Raw genomic sequence first — 25,107 nt, forward strand, 5'->3', positions numbered from 1 at the left:
ACTATATCGGTAGCCTACCTTCCACTTATTAATAGCCTTAGTAGTCAGTTATATTAAATATTTAAGGCGTCTCTACTACTATAGTAGCTACTGCAGTAACAGAGACACCCTATATTTTGGTAAGTAATTAAGCCCATCTTATACGAGAATCTTATACTATTAGTACTTACCAAATTACATACTTATAGGGCCTCCTCCTATCTATAAATACTCCTTTTATATTTTCCTTTCTTTCTTTCTTCTTCCTTATAAGAGCTGGCAGTGCTCTAATACTCCTCCTTAGTCCCCACTAAGGGACCTATTAGTTAATGTAGTGATATAGATAGTATTAGATAAGGAGACGGGCGAGAGAGAAGATAGGAAGGACGGAGGAGCCTCCGGTAGGTGTTAGTCGAGCAACGTTAATGGCTATATTATAGCTGCCTAACCTCCTATACTTATAGGCCTCCTCTTGTCTATAAATACTCCCTCCTTTATACCTTCCTTTTTTCTTTTCTTCTTTCTTATAAGAGCTGGAGGTGCTCTAATACTCCTCCTTAGTCCCCACTAAGGGACCTATTAGTTGATATAGTGATATAGATAGTATTGGACAAGGAGACGGGCGAGAGAGAAGATAGGAAGGATAGAGGAGCCTCTAGTAGGTGTTAGTTAAGTAACATTAATAGCTATATTATGGCTGCCTAATCTCCTATACTTATAGGCCTCCTCCCATCTATAAATACTCCCTCCTTTATACCTTCCTCTCTTCTTTTCTTCTTCCTTATAAGAGCTAGAGGTACTCTAATACTCCTTAGTCCCTACTAAGGGATCTATTAGTTAACGTAGCAATATAAATAGCATTAGACGAGGAGACAGGTAAGAGAGAAGATAGGAAGGACAGAGGAACCTCCGGTAGGTATTAGTCGAGCAATATTAACAGCTAGTTTTTATTACCTAAAAATTGCGTTATGTAATAACATTTGGGAACGTAAATATATACCCTATCCCATACTTATACTACTACTAAATATTCTAGATTTTATACTCGGAGCTGCTTATAATAGGCATTCCTAAGAGATCTGCTAGTTTAAAGCTCTATAATTAAACGTTGTTAACGTTTTATATAGGGGTTGTCAATTAAGCTCCTAGGACATAATTTTTAAAGTTTAATACCACACTAATATTACGACCTTCTTGCAGTGGCCGAGCCACCCCTAATCTCCTCCCCTTCCTCTCCTCCCTCCCATTACTCGGCGCCAAGCTATTATGTTGTCGCTAAGCTATTATGTCGTCGTACGTCCGAACTGGGTGGGCAATAACGTGGTTAATAGTTATTAGGCATTAAAAATATTTAGTATATAAAGCTTCAAATTGGAATCACAATCTACTATATTATATCCTACGTAGAGGGCTCTGCATTAAAGCTCTACAGTCCAAATATGTGCTATATTCGTGACCAATATATTCTTTAGGCCCGGCTCAAGTAGGGCGCCTCAGTCACTGCAGTAGATCCTTACCTAGCAGTAACCAAGGCGCCTTAATCTTACTACTACTTCTAAATTAAGCAAAAGCTCTATATAGGGGGGTCCCAGGGGGTCTCCCCCTGGAAAACCTCATCTCTATATATATTAATTAAAGTTTATATAATAAAGCTCTAAATTAAAGCTTTGGGTTAACTAATTGGCTTATTACACTCGGGTCAAAATTTGCGTTGGGGGACCAACGTTCCGCATGTTTACATCCATCTATTATGGAGAAGCGCTACAGATTTGTCTGATCTGCGTGCTTTTGCTGGTGTCGAATCCCGTTGCTTATCTACAGGAGGCTTTCCGTGCAAAAACACCCTCACTGTGGCCGTTTGATCTTTTTATTGCATAAACCAGCAACTGTCTCTACCCTGTTCTGGCTGCACATACTACCGCGACTACCTAAAGTGGATTTGGACGCTGCCAAGCTATCTTAGTCAGCATCTAGGGCTACTCAAGGTCTGACTTTGAAATTATTTACACAAACGTAGCGATTGATGCGGAATTACTTGCCATTTCTTAATATTAGAATATAAGATTTAAGCCTTAGATGGCAATGGAAACGCCATCAAGAGCACCAGCTCCATCAGCCCTTACAACTCTTCTGAATTCTCAAGCCCCACCAAACTCCCACCCCGCACATCTCCATCATCTAGCTCTCCAGATCCAACACAACCTCCAATACCAACATGGCTGGACCGCACTCCGTATCCACACACACTCTGCTCTAAACCATGCGCCTCTCCCGCGCCTGCTGCTCTCTGGGCTTCCGCCACATCGACTCTACATTCACCCGGATGAGCAGATTGAACTGCTAAAAGAGGCAGAGAAGAGGAGGAAGGCTGCAAGGGACTCGGGAGCAAATGCAGACAATGAGGATGCAGCAGTGGTGGCTGTTTCTGAAAGAGAATGGGTACTCCCGGCAAGGTTGAACGAGAAGTGGAATTTGAGACGCCTGGCAGAGGTCTTTGATGGCCTAGAGATTGTGCCGGCAAACGATGAAAACAATATCGGGGATGTGAGTGGGGAAGAAAGCGGCAAAGTGGATAAGGAGAACAAATGGAGACAAACAAAGAGGGTCGTGTTGGCAACGGTTGATGAGGACAGTACTGTGGTGTACTACATCGTACATGACGGAGTTGTGAAGCCTCGGCAGAACTGATAGTTCCGTGAAACACGGCAAGGAATGTGTGCTTGAAGCAGTGGTACTGTTTCTGGCGTCAATATATGCGTGACAGGCGCTGAAGAACAGCCCTTGCAACTGCGTGGAATCTGGAGTCGCGGCTCCCAGCCTTCGGTCACGGTTACTTCTCAAGGTGAGCAATGACTTCTGCAACGCTCAGGCACTGCTTCATATTTGGCTAGCTGCTAAATCTTATCTGAACCCTCAGGCGTATGCATAGCGCCCCCAGGAATTTCCGCAAAAGAAAGGGAAAGGTCCCTTTAGGAGACTGCGTGTCATCCTAGCAGCGTGCCTGCAGAGAGAGTGAGACATATAATATTAGTTGGATATGCATATAATTCCATGCGAAAAGTTCTCAGCACGCACAGACGTCAAGCTCACTTGTTTCCTCAAGTTCATCCCCCGCACAACTATACCCAAAGCAATTCGCATCGTGTCTCGTTCGCCTTGGATAAAGATTGGCAGTGGTATAGCCGCTTCAAAGTATCGGAGATCTCATCAAAGTTTACAATAAGAGAAGAATGTGAAATAGTAATGAGCCACCACACGTCCTAAGGACTGTCACAACTATGCTTCGACCAGACCTCACTGTTTCATGCCCTGTAATAGTGTCACTGGAATTTCTTAAAATTTGCTATGTACAGCTCCATTTCCTTCATGGGATAACACTATAAATTGTATCGCCTTCCTTGGGCTCCTCATAGAATTCCTCCATATTGACCGCCTCCGGCGGCGGAATTTGGTGAGCATCCGCCCATGCTCTTACGGCGTCAAAATTCCGACATTTATGTCGGGTATTGAAGTCGACGTAAGGCTCTGCAAAAGGGGAAGAGGGTGGTTGGAACCAGACCTGTCCCAAAACACCAATATCGATGCTACACATGAGTTGTTGTCGAATTATGTCGAGGCAGTGGGCTAGAAGATCAGGAGATTAGAAGATATCTAGGAGAAGAGAACTAATCCGATAATGCATGAGGCTGGAAATTGAGAAATATTTTACTTACTGACGTGATACTGGAGGACGTGGTCTGAGTTTGCGAATGGACCTTTGCCAAGGGCGTGGTAATGGTCAAAGTTGTAATATAAAGACTTCCGCAGAAGATTCTAAAGCAGACCCGCGTCAGTGGGATATTCACTCAACGACAGACATTTGGATGATCAGATAATTTCTTACCAAGCAATGCAGTTGGTGCAATCCTTCCACATTCGCAACAAAGCCTCCCCCATACTTCTGACTGACCTTGACCTGGTCGGGGAGGATGCCTGATTGGGCTGCTTGATCTGGTGGAATTGCCACACTGCGATCTTTAGTAAGATAAGAAGTCAGCAGTCGTTAAGGAGGGAATATGCTGAAGATGGAAGTTCTTACAATCTACACCCAGAGATTCCCATGCAGCGTCGACTTCTGGTCCAGCGGGTTGCCGGAAGACGTTTGCCTTCAGTAATGACCCATTGAAGCGGATGACTTCGTAGCCCAGGTCCGACTCTTTCAAGATTGGTGCTGGTTAAGAGATTAGTATGATGTTGAAGCAAAGCTCGCAAGATCTGATACTCACAATACTGTGATGTATACTTAATACAAAACTTATCCGGGTTTAGGAGCCAATGAGTGCCAGCCCACATGCCCAGAAGACCCGTCAGACAAGACGATGTGATTACGAGGGCGGAGATTGCACACCATGATGGGACGCGGGTTCGGAGAGGAGGTACAGTGTCAAGGGAGGACCTGCTAGAGAGAGGGGCTTCGCTGTCGTCTTTTTGGGAAAGGGGCGTAAATCTAATGGGCTTGTTGACTAGACGGCCAAACATAATGATCCATAAGACACGTAATACACTTCGATCGAGGGGCAAGTTAATAGTGGTATGTAGTAGTGCGGGGGAAGAATGTTAGAAGAGGAACGAAGGACAACAGCAACTTGGCGGAGACGATGGAGAACCAATTTGAATTGTAGTTGCGAACAAACTCTAGAGAAAAGACAGCAGTTCTAGTTTCTACTAGGTAGAGGTTACAGCAAGACAAGAAAATGGCGAACAAAGGATTTGGCGGGTAGAGGCTGGACCCTGATTGAGAGGGTAGATGGTGTCCTAAGCTCGTATTTCTCGAAGTAGCTTTGGCAAAGCCCTAAAACTCCTCTTGAACCAGTTGGGAAGCGGTGATGTGATATTGGCACTGTATGCATGTCGTGACTCGAGCAGAGCATGGCATGGGCGTAGGTGGAACGGGAGCATCTATGGTGTCAGGCGGGCGACATGTTTGGATGCTTGGTCCAGCCCGCCGCTACTGATGCAGCAGGTTAGCTTACTGATGCGGCCTCGGCAAGCAGGGCGATTATTGGAGTGTGGCGGGAGGACAATTAGGAATGAGACAGTATTACATGTATCTCAGACTTCGTTTACCCCATCCTAAAGGGAAGAAACATGTGACGAGCCGAGCACGCCATGTATCCCGGTACAATTCGTCTTATGGTTATCGATAAGGTCCCACCCGATAGAACCAATCGGATTATGTTGGGATGCCCAATGGTTATTTTGCCAGTGCACGGATCACTTAATGGTAGGACGCTACCGTTGCATGGGATAGGTTGATGCTTCCCGCTCAGGTCGGAAAGACTTACCCCACCTCCGCAACCAACTAGCAATTATGGAGGCGCTCAGTTGCTCGCCAGCCCTACCCCAGAGTAGCACGAAGCTTCAGCCCTAGCGGCACTAGGTGGCATGGGCTCTGGTCTTGGTTGAAAATGGGACTAGCGAATGCCAAGAGAGACTAAGTTATTCTGTTCTGAAGTTGCAACCGAATGGCCCCTAAATTTAGCTGATATCTCGCTGCGAAAAAAAAGAAGCACCTGCGGACCTGCAAGGCGGGCAGCGACACTGACTTCTCCCTCTCCTCGCTCCTTCTTCCTTCCCCATTTGGAACCTTTCCCAGTGTCGCCACTCACATATGAACGTGGAGGCTTCTCATACGTTATGATCCACGTAACAACTTCAATGTCGCCCCGAAACTAACGCACTTTTCCGGGGCAGCCGTGTCTCCCGTTTTGTGTATCCTTTTTGTCGGATTGCTGTTGCACCGAATGCTTCCAAGCCGACCGTAAATACCGCCATGACAATTAGACAGCCATCGCTCGAGCATAAGCGAACATGCGTCGCCGATCAACCCTTTGTGGCTCGACTCAGCGTTATGCATATCTGATTTCCAGGAGAGGTACAAGGTTGATTGAGAGCTCATGACCAACGCCACCCTAGGTCTTCGAGACCTTGTCCTGCAAGAAACGACCTTCATGCCTATTGCAAATGCCATCACTTTGCCTTGATTGGTCAATGTCACTCCCAATAATGCACTTGGGATACTAACAAGCCTCGCATGTCTACGTTGGGTAACATGAGCCCAAGATGGCATGGATCACGCAGCTTTATCTGATTAGTGTTTGAGCTAAGGTATTTCAAACTCTCGTACCTCTGCTTGTATTTGCCTGCTACTACCCGTGAGATCCCCGCTTGCGCTGCTCATGATTAAGTAGCTCTCCTCCCGTGCGTTCTTAAGGCTACAGTAATATCCCTTCTAGCTCTAATAATCCTGTTGGGAGCCCCTCGTTATCTTGTTCACATTCGGATACCCCCTTTATTTACTACAATATCTCTTTATACCTTTGCCATTATGTTTTTTGCTCGCAATTTCCTTGCTCTCTTGGCACTTGGCTCAGTGACCGCTGTGGTAGCTGCTCCCATCGCGGATGATGCTATCGTAGCAAGAGAGGCTGAGCCCGAGGCCAAACCAGGCTACGGAAGCTACGGAAGCTACGGAAATTATGGCAAATATGGAACTTATCAGAGCTATGGAAAGTACAGCCGTAACATTGAAGAGGCGGCCGCGCCGGTCGAGAAACGCGAGGCCGAGCCAGAGCCAGAGGCGAAACCAGGATATGGCAACTACGGCAACTACGGCAACTATGGTAAATATGGAACCTACCAGTCATACGGAAAATATAGTCGCAACCTTGAAGTCGCAGCTGAGCCGGCTGAAAAACGCGAGGCCGAGCCGGAGCCGGAAGCCAAGCCAGTTCGAAGCGTGGAGGAGGCGGAGGCAGCTTAGACGACTGAAAGATTGATACCAAATATAGTCGCTTGAAATCCTGCATGTAAGTAAAGCAGCTTTGGAAGACTGAGAAGTAATGTTAAATGTATTAGTATACTCTTCGCATCCACGCTTCCTGAACCCCTCGGAGAGATATCGGAGCTTAGAGATCGGTACAACACCTGCAGGGTTGCGGAATACTTAGGCTCTACACAGGTGTCTTAATGAAATAATGGAGAAAGCCTTATTGCTTTGAACGATTATCGACGATAGCCCTTTTCGCTTTATGTACCCATGCAGATGAATACAAGGATTCTGACCACAATTCATACCGGGAGATATTCTACTGATAGTGATCACTTGTTCACCCGTTCCATCTTTATCGGTTAGAAAGCTTTTATGAGAAAGCTTTTATGAAAATATCTTTCCAAAGAAATAAAAGTCTGCGTGACGCCGGCTTCGCAGTCCATACCATGCTATCCCCCAGTGCTTTTATCCATATTCAATATTGTTTAACATTTACTGAATATTGAATATTTGCATTCAATATTCAATCTCAGTACACTATGTTTAATACAAAATGTTACTGAATATTGGCGATTTTTGGAGTTAAGGTAGTAAAAATTAAGGGCGTAAATGCCTCGGTAAATGACTCTGGCCTTTAAGCGATACGTGCGCATTTTAAATTTAGGCTAGCACTAATCATACACCCCCAATTGATACGCATACACCCCTACCTCATTTGGTTTGGATGCTTCCTCATTAAGTTAGAACATCGCATGCGTTTGACTTGTTTGCGCCTGAATCGCGAAAATAAAAGTACGCGCCCATCCAAATTAGCACCTTGCATTTGCCTTAACTCTGCATCCAAGAGCCTGCAATTGTAGAGCGTCGCCGCGATCGGCCAATTGGCTCTATACCTAGCTCTATAATTGCCAATTGCGTTAACAGATTTACTTGTAGAGAGCCCTCAGCATTTAAGCGAAATACTGGCCAGACTCCCACCGGGCGTGGCAACACCTAAATTAGTTCGCGCGACGCCTCACAAAGCACTACGCATCCAATTAATGGCTCCTTTGGCGCGTTTCAAATCTAATTTAGGCTCTACTACTTGTACTATAACCAAAATTAAGACTTAATCGTGGTGTCGCGGTCGTGGAACTTACATGGCGCACTTTGATTTTCGCGATGCAGGCGCAAACAAGTCAAACGCACGTGATGTTCTAACTTAATGAGGAAGTGTCTAAACCAAATGAGGTAGGGGGTGTATGATTAGTGCTGGCCTTGATCAAGCGATGTTTGCAGTGTTTGTATGTCTAGTAAGCCTCCTTTCTGGCTGATGTGGCGTCAATCTCTGGCTCAATCTGGCACAATTTTGGGCTTTGTGGGGTGGACCTGGGCGACCGACCTAGCGGGACTGGTCTGCAACCGTGAACCTTAAACCTCGGGCGGTTTTCTGACGACTTTGACCAGCAGACCGCCTCCTCTTGCGTCAGATTTGCTACCCTTGCCTATCGCTCTCCGCACTTGTGCGCCCTAACTCGCTACTCTTCTCCGCACGGGACGCCTGGTATATTCTGCTTCTACTCGCTCATTCTTCTGTCGCATTAAGAATCCGGAACCTTTACAAGTTTTATTAATATCCAAATTACTACTGCTTCTTGCGGTTGCAGCCGCATTCTTTGGGCTTAATACAATTGTTGCCGCAGCGGAGCATCCACCAGCTTGCTCACGCATGATAATGCCTATGGCCTGCCTATCTTTGCCATAACATGCGGAGCCTCGCCTTTGCTCTTCCTAGACACAATACAATCCCTTGTACCTTTTGCCATTGGTCTGGAGACAGCGCCGTGAGTGCGGTTGGTTATGGGAGAGCCTGGGCGATCAATGGTCACCATGGCGGCAAATTATCAACACACTATACCGAAATACGATAACAGCACTCTGGCAGATCAATCGCCGAGTGATCCCCCCAGCCTCAGTGACTATGCTATGCAGGATTTGCGAAACCAACGGATGGAAGCTCTGCTGCAAGCATCCCAGTCGCCTTCAATCGGAACTGGGGGCAGCTCGTCGATGATTTCGACCTTCTCAGATTTCCCAATGAACTTTCCAAACGGTCCGCGTGACTTCCAAGTATTTAACACGACCTACGATCGCACCCAATTGACCTCCCCAACGATCCAGAACGGCTCGTACAATCCACAGGGCGGACCCGTATCGAACCCCTCCGAGGGCCATAATTCCACATCTTCTGCACAACCCCACCGATTGAGCATCAGCAGCACGGGAGATTTCAACCCTCTCGGGGATGGACTAGACACCAACACAAGTCCTGACAGCGGACAAGGGTTAGGCCTGTTGGGGGCTGGCGACACAATGGGTGATGGGTCGACAATAGCAATGAAAGTGGATGATGGTGTGAGCGGAGATCAAGTAGACGAATCGACAACGTCGAAGAGGGATGATAAAGGAGACCCGCCGCCGTGGAGCGAGATGAAAACCAAGGCAGGTAAAGAGCGGAAGCGATTGCCATTGGCCTGCATTGCATGCCGGAGGAAAAAGATTCGATGCTCCGGCGAGAAGCCGGCGTGCAAACACTGCTTGCGATCACGGATACCCTGTGTCTACAAAGTCACCACGCGGAAGGCTGCACCCAGGACGGACTATATGGCCATGCTCGACAAGAGGCTGAAGCGAATGGAGGACCGGGTTATCAAGCTTATCTCTAAAGAAACTCTCGGTTCTGTGTCAACTCTGGAGAGGTCCGTCGTGAAGCCAGCCCTTCCGGGAGCCCCGTCGAAATCCACAAGCTCTAGGAAAAGAGCCGCGGACGAAGCTTTTGGGGGTGATCTGGACGATTGGTCGAAATCGAAATCTACGAACTCTAACGAAGGCAGCTCTTCAGCATCAAAAACACTGGACGCCGAAGAGAGCAAACTCCTCACAGAAGGCGCCAAAAGCCTACCAACCAGAGAGATGCAGGGGCATCTGGCCGAAGTATATTTTGATTATGTTTACGGGCAGAGCTACCCTCTCCTCCATAAACCGAGCTTCATGCGTAGATTAGCCGTTGGAAATGTTCCGCCGGTATTAATATTAGCCATTTGTGCTATCTCGGCAAGGTTCTCTACACATCCCCAACTTCGAACAGAGCCGGCGTTTCTTCGAGGGGAAACCTGGGCTGAAAAAGCGCGTGAGATTGCGCTTAAACGGTACGACACGCCGAACATAACGATTCTTATTGTGTATCTCCTGCTTGGTCTGCATGAATTCGGAACATGTCAAGGAGGACGAAGTTGGATGTTTGGCGGTATGGCCCAAAGAATGGCATACGCCCTGCAACTTCATAAAGATCTCGACTACGATCCGACTGGTGGTGATAAGGAGGAAAGAAAGCAGTTAAGTTTTATCGATCGGGAAATACGACGGCGAACCATGTGGTCATGTTTTTTGATGGATCGATTCAACTCATCTGGGACAGACCGGCCACTTTTCGTCAACGAACAATTCATCAAAGCACAATTGCCTATAAAAGAGCACTTTTTTATCAACGAAATTCCTGGGCCGACGGAAGACCTTGACGGTGGCGTGCCAAATCCTGTTTCACCCGAGACTGGGCGGTTGTCTGATCCCAAAGAAAATATGGGCGTGGCCGCGTATCTCATTAGGCTTATGACCATATGGGGTCATCTAATCAAATTTATGAATCTTGGCGGGAAAGAGAAGGAGCTCCACCCAATATGGTCTCCCCAGACAACCTTTCACGATATTAAGAGCCGGACTCATCAATTTAAAGAATCGTTGCCCCCATCATTACACTATAGTGACGAGAACCTCCAAAGCCATGTAATTGAGAAAACAGCGAACCAGTTCCTATATCTGCATATATTATACCAGCAAACAATTCTCTTCATGAACCGCTTTGCTCTACCTTTTACTGCCGGGAGCCGACCACCCAAAGACATGCCCCACGAGTTTCTTACTGAAGCAGCGCGCTCTGCGCTTGATGCCGCCAATCAGATATCCATTTTGGTTAACGAGTCAATGGACTACAATGTCGTAGCTCCTTTCACGGGATACTGTGCTTTTTTCTCCAGTACTGTTCATGTCCATGGTGTATTTTCAAAGAACCCGAAACTTGAGGCTCAATCCAAGAAATATCTTGCTTACAATGTCAAATACCTCAGCAAGATGAAAAAATACTGGGGAATGTTTCACTACATTTCCGAGAAACTCAAAGAACTTTACCGCCAGCATGCAGATGCTGTGCTGCGTGGAGCTTCAGCGACTAATTCCAGTGGTGGACAAGCAAACATTTTTCAGTATGGAGATTGGTTTGATCGATATCCTCATGGCGTTTCGAATACCGACTACGAAGACCCTGCTGCAGATATGAAGAAAGAACAAGGTAGCGATTCTGTGCTGGGTCAGAAGTCTGATCTCCAAAGCGTCGAAGAATTTTTCGCAAGCCTATCTCCACCCTCAAGAGCAGAACATCAACATAAGATTACGAAGAAGAATAAACATGCTAAATCATCTTCAAAACATGATCTCCTACCTGCAAATATATCAAACGACACAAATCCCTTCCAGCAACCCCAGGCCGTCCAAATGCGTCTCCAGCAACATTCACAGAAAACCCAAATAAACCGCATCCCCATCTCTCACGAATCTATGGACACCTCTCCATTCGATACAGCCTATTTTAGCAGCAGCACTCAGCAACTTCAACCGCCTCCCCGATCCCCCTTCCCGCCTGATTTTAATACGGGAGCGCAACCCGATCTTTCCCTCCTCTCCACATCACCGTCCTCTCTCATGCCTCAGTTTGACTTTTCGGCCTTCCCGGACATGTCCCCCCCTCCGAACAATGGGTTCTGGAACTTGGATTTAACTACTGGAGGCTTGAATAACGGATTTTTTACGGACCCCAGTACGGCGTGGTTCTTGCCATTCAATATGGAGCCACCAACACTAGGGGATGACGGGGGAATCTTTGCCAGGGACGGTTACAACTTCGGTCTCGGTGGAATTGGTGGAGGTGGCGGCGGGACTGCTGCAGGGCTGGACGATCCAGTAGGCTTAAATGGTGTTGGGCTGCTGGATGGTGATAGCGGTGCGAGAGGCAGGATTTGTGCTCAGGGGCAGACCATGGAAGGCAGTTTGGATGGAAATGTCAGCGGGGGGGCAGGAATGGAATGAGGCCCCGTTGCAAATAACATGAAGGTACATGACTTTTAATGATTTGGGAGGCAAGGCTCTAGATGGCTGTGTGTTTTCTTGGAGTAGTGTCTTTATACAATGTATTTAGGTATTTGATTTGAGCCTGGAGTTGAAAGTGGGATGATTGATCCAATTTTTAAGCGAATGTCAAGGTGACGCTGTACAATTCGGATTAGAAAAGTTAAATATATATAGATGATCTAGCCGTTCACTCATTTAAATTGCTTCTAGATTACGCGTTCGGTTTACTATACAAGAATGGAATATGAAGAGCGATTTACTTAGAGCCGTGATGAGGAATATGAAGCTCTGACAAAGGGCTCGAATTTGGGCAGCTGCCAAGGCTCCGCAGATAGTTCTTTTGCTACACGAGTTGGAGGAACGACGTATTTGGTAGGTTGGACGATATCAGGATCAAGAAAGGCACGATTAAACGACATGATGGTTGATTAATTGATGATTATATTAATCTATACTAATATCTGCGAAGCTTCTGCGCAGCTCTAATTCTGGTGTTCCACACGGACCCTGCAGTGGACATCAACGTTGCATGGGATAAGGTCGTGATATTTTAGAGTTTTGGGCTTACGAAATGTCATTAAAAGTGCTGCGGGGTAAGAATGACTGGCCATAATAAGTTCTACACCTACGTATCTATACACCCACGGCCGCAGAGCCCTAGGAGAGCTATGCTAATATCTATACCAAGCTATTACTCTTTTAGGCTAGATCTGGGGTTTTTCCAAGCCCTCACATAGATCTAAGCGTATCCTAAAAGGTAAGTTAAACGCACAAACCGGAAATAAGCTACCTATAATGATTATAGGCGTCTGTGCGGGTCTATGAGACCTACACATGTAGAGGCTTCACCAAACTGGACAGCTACGAGTATGCACGCGTCTTTTGGACAAAGTGGGGCTGGTATGGCGACGGCGTACTGTACAGTAGGTTTCCATAGGATCCTTACTGAACTGGGCCTAAATTGGTGGCACGGTGGGTCTCGCAAGCTGCGAAAACGAGCAACACCAAAATCTTTTTCCTGGCACGTTATACTCTCGCAAGAATAAAGCAGTTCTAGACAGCCATTAACCGTTAAATATTACTAAAATTATGTTTTCAGGTCCTAATAATAAAGAGAAGCTGCATAGAGTCAGACCGACCGCTTTTCAGTTTCACCCATTTCTCCTTAGCTCAGTCCCATCGGGGCTGAGTGACCGGGCATCGATGACGGGGGCTGTGCAACACGTTTAAGACAACATCAATCCCACCAAGACGACACCTCAGGTTCTCGTCGCTTTCCCACCGAATTACGCTGGTCGCATTCGGATAGGCCTGTATTGCGGTATTCCTTGGAAACATTGTGGCTTTCCAGAGAGCAACCGCACTCGTGTTACTACCCTAATCTCCCCATTGAGACACAGCATGCTTTAGACTCCACTTGATAGATTCCGAAGGATCCAATTCCGCGCAGCAGCGATGACCGTTTCCTCAGTACTCAGTCCGCTTCAGTATATTAGCGAAAACGCGTATACGGCGCGCTATCGTCTCACAGTAAAACCGGAAAAAGTACGATTACATCCCCTCAGCATCAGCGATGCAACCAACTACTATGCGGACAACGAACTATATAACAGTAATGGAGATTTTATCAAGCATGCCGGGGAATGCGCTAACAGTTCCATAGGTGTGCCAGGGACTCCATTCTCTGCTTTCATGGAGCAGCTCGTTTGCGATTACGAGGACATGGACGAGCTGAACTTATACGCTACGGCGGAGTACGACGATAAAGATAGTCAATGGGGCCAAGCCGGGACTGATGAATTCCACCGATGCAGCAGCACTCAGACTACGCTCCAGCCTTCGCCAGTATATCCCGCCTTTACGGAATTTCAGGCAGAAATGCTTCGGCGTCGAGAGCTTCAAATGCAGGAGTCTTTACAGTCAACTGTGTGGCGATCAAGAGCCCGGCGGAGCGTGCCTGCGGTGCGTGTTGGAGACACTATTCTGCCCATCAGGGTGCGTTCGGATTTTGCGCAGCAGCGACGAACAACGGACCCTAAGGCCCTGAAAGCAGCACACACCCAGAATGAAGCATGCCATGGACGTGCTGGAGGTAACTCTATAGGCGATGAAGATCTCCCATGCATAAATTCAAGGGGGCAACAATCTCCGCATACGAAATCTCTCCTGCCCTGCTCTAAAGGGCTATACGGGATAGAAGCGGATCACCGGACCTACTCTGATTCTAGCAAAGTTCCATTCAAAGTTATCAGTAGTCTCGGTCATGGCTCCTTGGGAATAGTTGAAGAAGTGCGTACCTCACCATCAAAAGAGTCTTTCGTGCGCAAACGGGTCCAAATACCCTACTCCACCCGCGCACAACGCCTCAAGATCGTACAGCAAGAGGCCGCAGTCCTTAAGTCTCTTACGCATACGCATATTGTTAGAATCCTCGGCACCTACCAAGAAGGCCTTCCTACTGGCCGACACTTCTATTCGCTCCTTATGTCGCCTGTTGGCGATAATGACCTTAGCGCATTTCTGGACATGGTGGGCGAGAAGCAATCCAGACAGCCGCGGCATAGCCGTCTTTTGGCCAATTCGGAGAACTTTAAGGAATTGACCTGGCTGAAAAAGTGGTTCCAGTGTCTTGCGTCCGCCTTGGCGTATATGCACTGCAAAGGCATAAGGCATCAGGATATCAAACCTTCTAACATCGTGCACCGGGGAGCGGATATATACTTTACGGACTTCAGCTCGTCGAGTCCGTTCAAGATTGGCCGGACGACGTCTACGGAGACGCCAGCCAGGATTTCGCTAATGTACGCTGCGCCGGAAACGGTTAGGGCTCCGCATGAGGAGTCCTACAAGCGCCATGGGTTGGGGACGGACATATTCTCTCTGGGTTGTGTGTTTATGGAGATGCTAACCGTTCTAGACGGCCGGAAAGTGCAGGATTTTCATGACTTTTGCTTGCTGAAACCCAGCACCCCGATCGAAAATGCACAATCTGCAACAGAAAGTGCGAGAGGAGTGCTGTTGTACAGTCGTGTGACTCGACGTACGGAGCGATGGTTTGAGGGCGCAATGGGTATGCCATCGGCAATGTATCAAGCTTGCGTTAAGTCGATGCTCAAAGAGGATCGCGAGAGTCGACCATCGGCGAGGGAAGTCCTGGAGAGTATCAAGCTAAGACAACCTTGGAAGACATCAGAACATTCTTGCCATTAGTTGTTTTTGCATGTCTTTAAAAGAGGGTCCAATGGAGCCAATAACAATATTTTTCATAGGAGCACAAGACAGCGTCAGAGCGAAACGAGGCCTCGTACAACAACCATATAATGTGTCATGGTAGTTAAATATTAATTTGGGATTCTCCAGGGAAGTTGATGTATCTCTGAGATAACTACCAGAGCTACTTACACCTACATAATCAAAACGGATATATTTTGAGCTGGACGCCTCCATGAATCTAGTGATTCCCGCCGACAGGAAGAAAGGGTTGAGGCAGCCCCGTAGTAGAGGGCCAGAAAATCGGGCTGTGGACGGCACAATAGTCCAATCCAGGCTCACAGTCGTACCTCCCAATCAAGCTGGTTATCTCTCTATTCTCATTCAGCAGATAGTTGCATAGTGTAAGAACTCGAAGCTTCCTATTGCAGGCTGTGCACTACAACCTACGGACAAGATGTGACATGACGAAGGGAAAAGTAAAGGATGTGCTTAAAATGGGTGGGCTTAGTAGAATACCTGTGCTGAATCTCAATCTTGAGGATATGGCAATCTCCATCCTAGATGTAACTTTTATTATCAAGTTCTTACTTTCAGTTACAAAGTAAAACAGCTCTGAAGACTCAAGTAGTAAATTTGTGGATCACTTCGTAATATTGCTGGATAATCTTCTAATCTGCCTTCTAACTACTAGAGGCCTTAAATTAATTTAGAGAACGAGATAAATTTCGAGGCTATAAACCGCTACCCTAACATAGATAAGACATACTTTCACAGTTATCCTATGGGTAGTAGTGCATGAAGAGTGCAATCGATAAAGATGCCAGAACCTTTTCGCGTAATTAGTGATCACGTCAGTTGCTAGGGTCGTCCCCCGCATAGCAGTCTAGCTTGTTCTTCTCCAGGAACTTGTCTAGAAGAGCCGCGACCTTGTCGTTGCCCATATCCGTAAACGGCATATGCATGCTGCCTTTGAGACCCGCGTCGTTCCTTAGCATGAGGACTTCTACATTCCCGCCGTACCTGTTAATGAGTTCCGCGGCGAGCCGTGATTGCTGAACATATGGTCGTCCCATACGAACTGTATCGTAAGATTCGATAGCTTCTAAAAGTCCTTGAATGGGACCACGAAAGGTCCGAGGCCGCCCGTGCCAGGTGTAATACCCGCGTTGTTGGGGAAGACGTATCCAATGCTCTCGTAAGTAACGATGCCCTTGATATTGTTCAACTTGCTCTTAGTTGTCTTTATCATCGCGCGCAGTCCGCCTGCAGAGTTGGTGAGGCACACGATACCGTTACCAAGTTTGCCAGAGTCAGCTGCTGCATCCGACTAAGCTGAATGTTCTCAACAGTGTCGAACTCGTCGTGGCGAGCGCTGGTTGCTAGTTGCTAGGCATAGTCCGTTTTGATCAGGAACTGTACGTCTGGCCACCGGTTTTCATGGACCCGAAGTTCCATACAACAAAGTTACCCTGGTCCCGGTAGGCCGGCACGTAATTGATCGGCTTGCAGCTCCAGTTGGCACGCCTGACCTGGGGCCCATCCCACAAGTAGACAGGATAATCGCGACGCAGAAACATGTCCTTATAGCCCGTCCCAACGGTTCTGCCATACCTGTGTGCTGCAGCTATGCCACATGACGAGGCTTGTACTTCGTGGCCTGCCTCCTTTGGCTTAGCGGTACGTGTGCGGGGTAGTGAATGTCGGATCCGGCTGCATTCCAGAAGTAATTCGAGATCCCAAATTAGCAAAGCAGTTCAATTTTTCTAGAACTAATGACACGAGCCGATCGAAAAGGTCCTCAATAGCTCAGTTCATTCAAGCCTGCTGTATTGATCTCTGTGATTAATTCTTGCAACCGCTTTAGATCAGTAGCGCGGTCGGGTAATAGAGTGCCTCGCTCAGTAATATGCTCCTGGTCATGGCTAGTGTCAGTGAAAAAATCGTCGCACAGGCTCGTACGAATGTTGAAACTTGTTTGCGGATAACCATTATCACTCAGCCGTTGTGTCGCCTCAAACATCGTTCTGCGCAACTGCTCCCTAGCTATTTGGACAGATTTAGAGCAGTCCGGAAGGTGTTGTAGCGCAGTAACCAAGGTTTCCTGCAGGTTTACAAAGGCGTCTGTTCCAACCCTTCCTGTTCTGTACTCTCTTATTATCGCCTTAGAAACTAGTTGTGTAGAGGCGACTATGTGGTGGGGGTAAGGATCAATGGCAATGAAAGATGCAGTCCCTTTAGCGATTGAGGGTACAATAGTTTGCGTAACAGCGTTGGACATTCTATGACCCACTTGAACTGGACACCTCGCCTCCAAGCCGAATTTTAATGTGTTGATGACACCTTGTTCGCTTTCCATTCTCGTTTTTTCTAATTTTGGCAACAGATCCGTGCGGCCAGCTGCCTCAATTGCATCAAGGAGGATGAGAATACCCATGTGATAGTGAAGCATAATGTTATCTACTACCAGGTCAGTGATCGATTACTGGCGGGTGCTGAAAGGGCGAGTATTCAGAGCAGGAGTTGTTTATGTCATATTGGGAGTGAACGATTACTTACACCACTCAAACTTTGGACGCCAATCTAGAAACTGTAGGCCTCTCTCGCAGACTGCCATTAGGGGACGATACGTGATTCGAAATTGATTGATGGCGTCAAGGACGGCCGTATAGACTCTTCCAACCACCTCATCGTCATATCCATCCCTTAATGCTTCCTTGAATACAGCGATCATCTTCCAAACGAAGAATTTCCATGTTCCTGCAGCAACAGTAATCCTAGAGGTATTCTCGTTAGAGACCTCAAAATCACTTTGTCGCCATTCTTCTGTATTTTCGTGAAAAATTCGTGATTGTGTTTTCACTAGGCGAAACACTGGCTCTGTATCAAAACCCAAGAGTCCTGAAGATAACAAAGATCTAGAATTAAGTGTGAGGGATGCTGAGGTATCGAAAATCATGCCAGCATAATAGGCCGCACTCTCCGCTCCAATAAACTCCATGGCGGTGTTTCCATCGGCGATGGTATTTAAGGGTCCTGGACCTACACTTGGTAACACTTTAAACCCGGAAAACTGGCATGTTTTCTGGCGGGCGCGGAGCTCATGCAATTTCCCTAACGCTATTTGCATGCAAAGTTGGCCAGATAGGCCATCAACTTCCTCTTGTTCATCCAGGCCGACGGGAAGCGGCGTCATTCCGAAGAGTAACATGCAAAGTTGGCCAGATAGGCCATCAACTTCCTCTTGTTCATCCAGGCCGACGGGAAGCGGCGTCATTCCGAAGAGTAATAATGTGAGTACCGAACGGTAGGATGTTTGGTTTATAACTTTGAGCATATCCCTGCGTGTAGTACGCCAAAACTGCCGAGCCAAAGTATCGTAGCATAAAGGTTGCGTACGCTGTATGGCAGTGCTGTCCAGTAAATAAAGCCAACGGGCAGAAAAACAGTGGATGGCTTTCACTAGAGACAGATTGATTTGCTGTTCTTCTTTTGGATCAGTGTCTCTACTCCCAGACGAGCGGTTTGCGGCGTAATGATGTGCGCCCTGTCCTTCGGATATCCATTTATCAAGGGCAACGCATAATTGGGAGATGCAAATTGTGTTCGGATACGTTCCTCTCTTAGTTGGGTCATTGCAGGGGGAGCTCGATTGCCTGCAGCGAAATGAACCTAGATCATAGCCATCCAGACATGGACTGAACCCAAGCCAAATACCAAACAGTGCTTCGAAGTGCCGCTGATATATTTGCCAGAGACCCTGGTGGATTGACATCGCATTTGAAAAAGGGCTAAGGACAATGCCGACTTCTCTATTTGTCGTTACGGCCTGGTTTGGATTTGCTGAAAACCCCGCTGTGGGGGTGGCTATCGCTGAGCATTCATCTCTCACCGGACCTCTTTTCCGGGTATTCATCCACTACGATATTCGGAGTTGTTAGTTCTAACTTCTAAGCCTACCAAGAATAGTAGTCGCTCTATAGCCTTGGAGACTCTCACATCAAATGTGCAGCGCCTTCCTTTCTTAGCGCATCTAGAGCATGAATCCTTCCAAGCTGGAGTGCCCACTAAATTGCTCTTCTTTGAAGCGTCGCACGAGACACGTGATAATCTGCAAGAATCACAACTCGAGAACTGTTTCCTGCTGCGGGCACTAATGTTGGCCATCCCGGAGGTCTCAATGAATCCTATAATCGGCTCGAATAAATCACGGACGTTCCAAACGTTGCTAAAGGACCTCTGGCGTCGATATAGCACAAACTGAACATAAAGCGAAATTTTTGAATTCAAACGCAGTTCTAAGGTGAGAGTTCGATTAGGCCGACCCTCGGATTATTCCTGCTGCAGGCCAAGAATAAGTAAACGTAAGCTGACTGAGTTGGACGCTGGTCGGATATGCGTAGCCATTTGCATTTTCCGTGCATGGTTGAGGGGTGGGCTTTGGATCAACCTCGGCAAAAGGTATCTCCAGAAATGTAAACAATATTTTAAATTCGGCTTGATCTGCATTTGAGGGAGCTATAAATATTCAGCATGATCGTTTGCAGAGGTTGGATCTGTGGTGAATCTGGTGAAAGGTATATTCTCTTTGCCATTATCTATGGAGATCATCAGATACTTCGCCATGTCTTTGCAATGCATTTTGGGATGGGCTTGAAATGCATAATCTAGATTTTACTCTCTAGTTCATGATTGTTGACCTGGAAATGATGCATACGCAATTTCCAGATCTAGCAAGGAAGGATTTTGCCTTTACACTCCCCAAAACCTAGGACTTGCTTGCCATTCTTATCTTCACACCACCCCGTTAAGACCAACTCATCTCCATCCTTCAAGAACAAGCCCTGCCCACTTCCAAATTCAAGACGGTTAGGTTGCTGAACTGCTTCGAAAAGACAGCCCAGCTCGAACTTTTTCCCAGTCTCGTCCGTTCCACTGCCAGAAATCGTTCCAGTGCCGATCAGATCTCCCGTTTGCAGACCGGACCTGGATGATGCTTGATGGGTGATTTGCTGGTAAGGTGTCCAATACAGGTATTTGAGATTGCTTGTACAAATCGGATACGTTCGGCCTTCTCGGATAAGACGAGCCGCAAGCTTAATGTCGAATGTGGAATGATTAGGGTCGTTGAAACGGAGGTGATCGAACGGATGGTGTTCGTGCGTCGAACCACAAGCAAAAGGATCTAGAGCATCTAGCGTAATGACCCAAGGAGAAATAGTAGTAGCAAAAGCTTTGGAATTGAAGGGGCCGAGTGGTGCCATTTCAAAACGTTGAATATCTCTGCTTGACCAGTCATTTAGCAAGACGAAGCCAAAAATATGTTCTGGTGCGTTGTCAATGGCAAGTTTCTCGCCATAAGGTATTTCTTTGGCGACAATGTAGCCCATTTCAAGTTCAAAATCAAGCAGGTGAGAAGCATCAAAGATAGCTTGGTCGTTCTCAGCATTCCAGAAAACACCCTCGGGCCTCCGAACTTGGTGTGGCGACGGTCGAACACTTGCAGCTCTACCATTGTACGCTGAAGGAGTCAAGAAAAAGTTCTTTGCAATATTGCCATTGGTCATTGGCGAACACTAACGGAATCATGGATGAGTATAAGACGACATAAGAGCGGGAAAGGCCGAATAAAAGCATACATTTTGGCAGTGTTCAAGTGATGTGAAGAAGTCGGTGAAGCCTCGGATAGGAAGAGGCAGGTGCATCGTTACTTCCTTTAGTGGTATCAAACAGGATTCAAGAATACTACCACTCTTTAATCCATTGATGATGGCCCGTCGAGCATCAGTCCGATCTAGCCGCGGAAGTCCTGCAAAAGCGCTGAGATTCGACTGCACATCTTATTAGCGGCCTTCTTTAAAACACAAGTAGGCTCGTAGTGCTCGCCTGAGCCAGGGCTTCGGCTGTCCATTTCTCTTTAAAGAAGCCCTGCTCACTTAGCAGACGCAGATCAACCGCATAATCCCCAATTGCTGTTGCGCAACGAGTTTCGGGCTTGTCAGCGGTCGAAATGACACCAAAAGGTATATTATTCGGCGTAAATGGCGAATCCTCTGGAATATCTGGTATGAAGCCCATCTTTAGGTGTGTGGTAGTAAGATGAACTCAGCGAAGAGTGGCATTGAAACCGCTTAAAAGCGCGCTGGGAGAAGCACGGGGTCTTTCAACATGAAACATTGGAGAAGTCGGAATGCAGACGAGTACAAGCGTCATAGGAGCAATCCGAAAGTAGAAGGATCTGTGTTGGTTGACAACGCACGGCGGACGCCGTCTGCGGTTGCTCTCGGCATGGATCATCGTCGGATTGGATGAAAGTGTTTGGGGGTCGGTTCCGAAATTCCCGAGTCTCTTCCGAAATCGGATCAGAGTTTACCTCAGCAGGCTCAGACATGATTCCATTGGTGCGGATTTTCAATCGGTCCGCAAGCTAACTAACTACATTTGGAATCGCGTCTAAGGTTACCTCAGCAAGCTCAGACCATAACGTAGTCTGCGGCCCACGCGGGCATGTGGTCCACGCGGGCATGTGGCCCACCCCATTAAAATCGCGACGCGTTACCTGAACTACTACCTCAATGGCTACACCATAACAGCAAAACCCCGTTTCTCAAGAGGGTAGACTTATTCTAGCTATCGACGCCCATAAGTAAGGCCAATTTTAAAGCCTCCAAGCTGCCACTAGCACGTGCGATGTGCCCCGAACTATAGCCCGGTGACACGATAAAGGCATTAAAGTAAAACGCGGTTCTATTGACTTAAATCGGCGTCTTATACTAGCATAAGAAGAGAGCCTTAAGCAGTGGATCCTATCAGTGGATTAACGCGGTATGCCACCTAGGGCTACTGCCGTACGGCAGATGGCTAGCCTTTTAGCTGCCTAGCACGCTGGATTATATAACTAGTAAGCGAGTAATAGGTATATAAATTTATTAAGCGCCATAATAACCTACAATCTAAATAGAATCGCAAGTATAACTACTAGCGTACTAAATGTAAAGATCCTATACTTATTTGGGGCTAGTTTAAACGCGTTTAAGATATAAAAATATAATATAGGATTCTTAATAAAGATACCTAGAATTTTAATAAGACTGGTTTCTAAATAGGTGTTATTATAACTATAAAAGTTATTACTAGAACTAATAGGGCTAGCTGGCCTAGATTAGTATAGCTAGGTAATTAAGAATGGGTTATAATTATTAAAGCTATTAATGTCGTTAGGGGTACAATTCCACTACTTATTATCTTTAAAGTAGTAATATACTAGGCTGCCTAGTATAAGGATAATATTATACTATACAACTAGTTAATTAGTGTTAGTAATAATAGTTAGATAATAAATAAGATTAGCCTAACTTAGCTAAATCTATTCTATAAGTATATAAAGAATCGCACTATTAATTAAGGTGTCCAACAGCGAGCGTTTAGCGAGCTTTAGGGCTTGGCAGCGAGCGAGCTAGCTAATTAGGACCGCTAGCTGCGCTACGCTGCCTAAATCGAGGTCGAGACTGCAGCGCGCTGTTAGCGTTTCCTAATTAGGCAATTTAGATAGAATTTTTAGAGTAGCAGTTAAAATTTTTGATAGCACTTTAGTATGTACAAATTGACGTTACCTAGTTTATATTATATCTAGAGGTTTAATAAAGTATTAAGGTACTTTAGCTAAGGAGGCAGAGGCCCTATTTTAAAGTTAGTTTCTACTTTAATCTTAAGCGTATATATATAGAGCTTATAACTTTAGTATTTCTTCCGTTCTAAGGGGCTTATAACCAGTAAGATCTATATTAAAGCTCGTTAGCTAAGGAGTAGTTAACCCACCGTTAGTATTAATGTAGTTAATTAAGCTGCTTAGAATAAGGCCTTTAATTAGCCACCACTTCTAGCACTAGTTGGCTTCTATTATATCTACACTAAAGCGATTTCGTTTATTAGTTACTACCTTCTTAGCTTAGCTAAAGGCCCACTTATATATAGAGCTTATAGCTAGTATAGAGAAGAGATTTAAGGCGATTTTGGTAAGTATTAGATAGAGGATCCTTCTAACGCTAAGCCACTAGTTAAGAGGATTAGGTAAAGGGACGGTGGCCTTACTACTATCCTTCTTAATCCTTTAAAGCATAAGGCCTTCTTTATAGTATTATTTTATAGTATTATTTAAGCTTAGTAGTAAGCTTCTGCTTCTTTTACTAGCGCATAAATAGAACTAGATTCTTGTTAACTATTAGTAATTACTTATAGGCGTTATTATCTAAATTACCGCCTAGCTTATAAGGGACCTTCCATTAGCGCTCCTTAGCAGAATCCTTATCTTCTTTATTAGTAAGCTTATTAATATAGGTATTAAAGACTTCCTCTATAGCCTTTTCTGCGTACTTCTACTATATAGGCTAGTTTTGCCACTTATTGCGAAAGTAGCCACGCTTAAGTAAAGGATAGAGTATTGTAGTGGTGTGATTTGGCCCCCTAGATTTAATATTTAGATTACGCGTAGCTTCTAGAGAGCCTAGGCCTTCTATAGTTATATAGGTCGGTTTAGAGCCCTTAGAGTCTTTAATAACTCGGGCGACACTAATAGATAGAGGGAAATACTTAGTCCTTAAATCCAATTCCTAATAAAATAGCCTATAAGATACGCCGAATCTCTTATTTTATTTAAAGTGGAGATAATATAGATACTTTACTACATTAATGGCCTTTTAACTAGATCCCTAAATAAATAAATATATTTTTAGATGTCTTATATATAGTGTTAAAAGAGCTATTTTAAATTTATATAATATTCTAATATTTATTTTATTTTAAGAATTCTTTTTTTAGAAGAAGTATATATATATATTATAGTAAAGCATAATTTTTTAATAAAGAGAAAAATGTCTTTATAAAGACGGGTTACTAAATTTCTAGTATATAAAAAAACGCCGAAATAATTAAACCTACCGTAAATAAGGATTAGGATTGGCTGAATATACTTATAAAACAAAAGTATATTTATAAGCGTAAGCGTATACCGTTCTATATTCCGCTTAAAGTTAATAGAAATTTAGGGCTCTTTTTATTATTATTTACCACTAATAGTAAAAAAACCGCTCCACTATTAAAGGTACTAGAGACCCTTATAGTCTTAAAAAGTCTATAAAACTACTACCGTAAATTGCTTAAAGAAGATTAGGTAGGACATAGGTAAAAGTATACTTTAAGTGGCTTTTTATTCGGAGGATGCTAATATAAAGGCTGTTAGCCGTATTATAATATAATTAATAGAGCCTGGAACAGTTTTATAGTAACTAACTAGTCTTACTCTATAAAACCTAAAACGCTAGTTAGATATAGCTTAAGACTTCCTTAATAAAACCTCTTCGCAGCCGCTATTTTTTTTTTAGTAAAGCACAGTTTCTAGGTTTTATCTCTTATTATAGGTTTAACGGTATAGTAGGGCGAGTTTTTACTTAAATCACCAGGCCCGTTGTGCCTAATCCTATATATTTAGGTAGCTAAAAGGACAATAAGGCGGAAATAGAAGATATTTTTAGCCTTATTCTAACTTTAGATACAGCGCTAAATTAGTTAGTTATAGTATAACGCGTATAAATACTAAAATAGATTAAAATATAACTTAGCGTGCCTAAAATGTTATAGGGGGCATTAAAGCGGCTAATGCATAAAATATATAAGTTTTTACTCTTTCTACTTTTTAATAACTAAGCCCTATTATTAATAGCTATATATTAATTAAGAACTTTTATAATCCTTCCGCTAGTTATATTGTATATTACTATAAAAGCTAGCGTCTAATCTTAATAAATCTACTTAACTAACTAGCCGCTATAGCTACATCCTATAAAGCAAGGTAGAAAAGTAAAAAAAAGTCTCTAAACCTCTTTATAATA

At 45.3% G+C, this 25,107-nt stretch overlaps 7 protein-coding genes across 7 annotated transcripts; 4 read left to right on the forward strand and 3 right to left on the reverse strand.

Annotated features, from left to right (window-relative positions):
• Positions 1-2,061: 2,061 nt before the first annotated feature.
• On the forward strand, positions 2,062-2,667 carry K441DRAFT_554796 (uncharacterized protein; the record flags this gene model as incomplete). Its single annotated transcript, XM_067643247.1, has 1 exon — positions 2,062-2,667. The coding sequence occupies one exon, from the start codon at positions 2,062-2,064 to the stop codon at positions 2,665-2,667; it is 606 nt and encodes a 201-aa protein (XP_067505475.1).
• A 619-nt stretch (positions 2,668-3,286) lies between these two features.
• Positions 3,287-4,874, reverse strand: K441DRAFT_658021 (uncharacterized protein). The gene is made up of 5 exons (XM_067648273.1): positions 4,245-4,874; positions 4,058-4,189; positions 3,863-3,993; positions 3,693-3,792; positions 3,287-3,603 (listed from the first exon to the last, which is right to left on the reverse strand). Exons 1-5 carry the CDS (start codon positions 4,495-4,497, stop codon positions 3,344-3,346), a joined length of 876 nt encoding a protein of 291 aa, XP_067505476.1. The 5' UTR covers positions 4,498-4,874; the 3' UTR covers positions 3,287-3,343.
• Positions 4,875-6,181: 1,307 nt separating this feature from the next.
• Positions 6,182-7,153, forward strand: K441DRAFT_695398 (uncharacterized protein). Its single transcript, XM_067652809.1, has 2 exons — positions 6,182-6,827; positions 6,877-7,153. Exon 1 carries the CDS (start codon positions 6,347-6,349, stop codon positions 6,779-6,781), a length of 435 nt encoding a protein of 144 aa, XP_067505477.1. The 5' UTR covers positions 6,182-6,346; the 3' UTR covers positions 6,782-6,827; positions 6,877-7,153.
• Positions 7,154-8,299: 1,146 nt separating this feature from the next.
• On the forward strand, positions 8,300-12,200 carry K441DRAFT_658024 (uncharacterized protein). The gene has a single exon (XM_067648274.1). It carries the CDS (start codon positions 8,660-8,662, stop codon positions 11,966-11,968), a length of 3,309 nt encoding a protein of 1,102 aa, XP_067505478.1. The 5' UTR covers positions 8,300-8,659; the 3' UTR covers positions 11,969-12,200.
• An 814-nt stretch (positions 12,201-13,014) lies between these two features.
• Positions 13,015-15,338, forward strand: K441DRAFT_63988 (kinase-like protein). Its single transcript, XM_067646595.1, has 2 exons — positions 13,015-13,622; positions 13,674-15,338. Exons 1-2 carry the CDS (start codon positions 13,466-13,468, stop codon positions 15,218-15,220), a joined length of 1,704 nt encoding a protein of 567 aa, XP_067505479.1. The 5' UTR covers positions 13,015-13,465; the 3' UTR covers positions 15,221-15,338.
• A 1,683-nt stretch (positions 15,339-17,021) lies between these two features.
• K441DRAFT_608593 (uncharacterized protein) lies at positions 17,022-19,246 on the reverse strand (the record flags this gene model as incomplete). Its single annotated transcript, XM_067645477.1, has 5 exons — positions 19,220-19,246; positions 18,893-19,139; positions 18,459-18,838; positions 17,780-18,380; positions 17,022-17,680 (listed from the first exon to the last, which is right to left on the reverse strand). The coding sequence occupies exons 2-5, from the start codon at positions 19,134-19,136 to the stop codon at positions 17,022-17,024; spliced, it is 1,884 nt and encodes a 627-aa protein (XP_067505480.1). The 5' UTR covers positions 19,137-19,139; positions 19,220-19,246.
• Positions 19,247-19,950: 704 nt separating this feature from the next.
• Positions 19,951-21,298, reverse strand: K441DRAFT_686330 (fumarylacetoacetate hydrolase; the record flags this gene model as incomplete). The annotated part of the gene is made up of 3 exons (XM_067651982.1): positions 19,951-20,796; positions 20,860-21,059; positions 21,157-21,298. The coding sequence occupies 3 exons, from the start codon at positions 21,296-21,298 to the stop codon at positions 19,951-19,953; spliced, it is 1,188 nt and encodes a 395-aa protein (XP_067505481.1).
• Between the last annotated feature and the right edge of the window lie 3,809 nt (positions 21,299-25,107).

Source organism: Cenococcum geophilum (assembly GCF_001692895.1).
Source record: "Cenococcum geophilum 1.58 unplaced genomic scaffold K441scaffold_15, whole genome shotgun sequence".
NCBI classification, from domain to species: Eukaryota; Fungi; Ascomycota; class Dothideomycetes; order Gloniales; family Gloniaceae; genus Cenococcum; species Cenococcum geophilum.

Bases quoted from the DNA above. Each gene is read 5' to 3' on its own strand.
- K441DRAFT_658021 (XM_067648273.1), bottom strand. From the start codon at position 4,497: ATGTTTGGCCGTCTAGTCAACAAGCCCATTAGATTTACGCCCCTTTCC. The intron at 4,190-4,244 runs GTGAGTATCAGA...TCTCTTAACCAG, and splicing joins TAAGTATACATCACAGTATT to CACCAATCTTGAAAGAGTCG. The intron at 3,994-4,057 runs GTAAGAACTTCC...ATCTTACTAAAG, and splicing joins GGAATCTCTGGGTGTAGATT to ATCGCAGTGTGGCAATTCCA.
- K441DRAFT_695398 (XM_067652809.1), top strand. From the start codon at position 6,347: ATGTTTTTTGCTCGCAATTTCCTTGCTCTCTTGGCACTTGGCTCAGTG.
- K441DRAFT_658024 (XM_067648274.1), top strand. From the start codon at position 8,660: ATGGCGGCAAATTATCAACACACTATACCGAAATACGATAACAGCACT.
- K441DRAFT_63988 (XM_067646595.1), top strand. From the start codon at position 13,466: ATGACCGTTTCCTCAGTACTCAGTCCGCTTCAGTATATTAGCGAAAAC. The intron at 13,623-13,673 runs GTAATGGAGATT...ACAGTTCCATAG, and splicing joins GGACAACGAACTATATAACA to GTGTGCCAGGGACTCCATTC.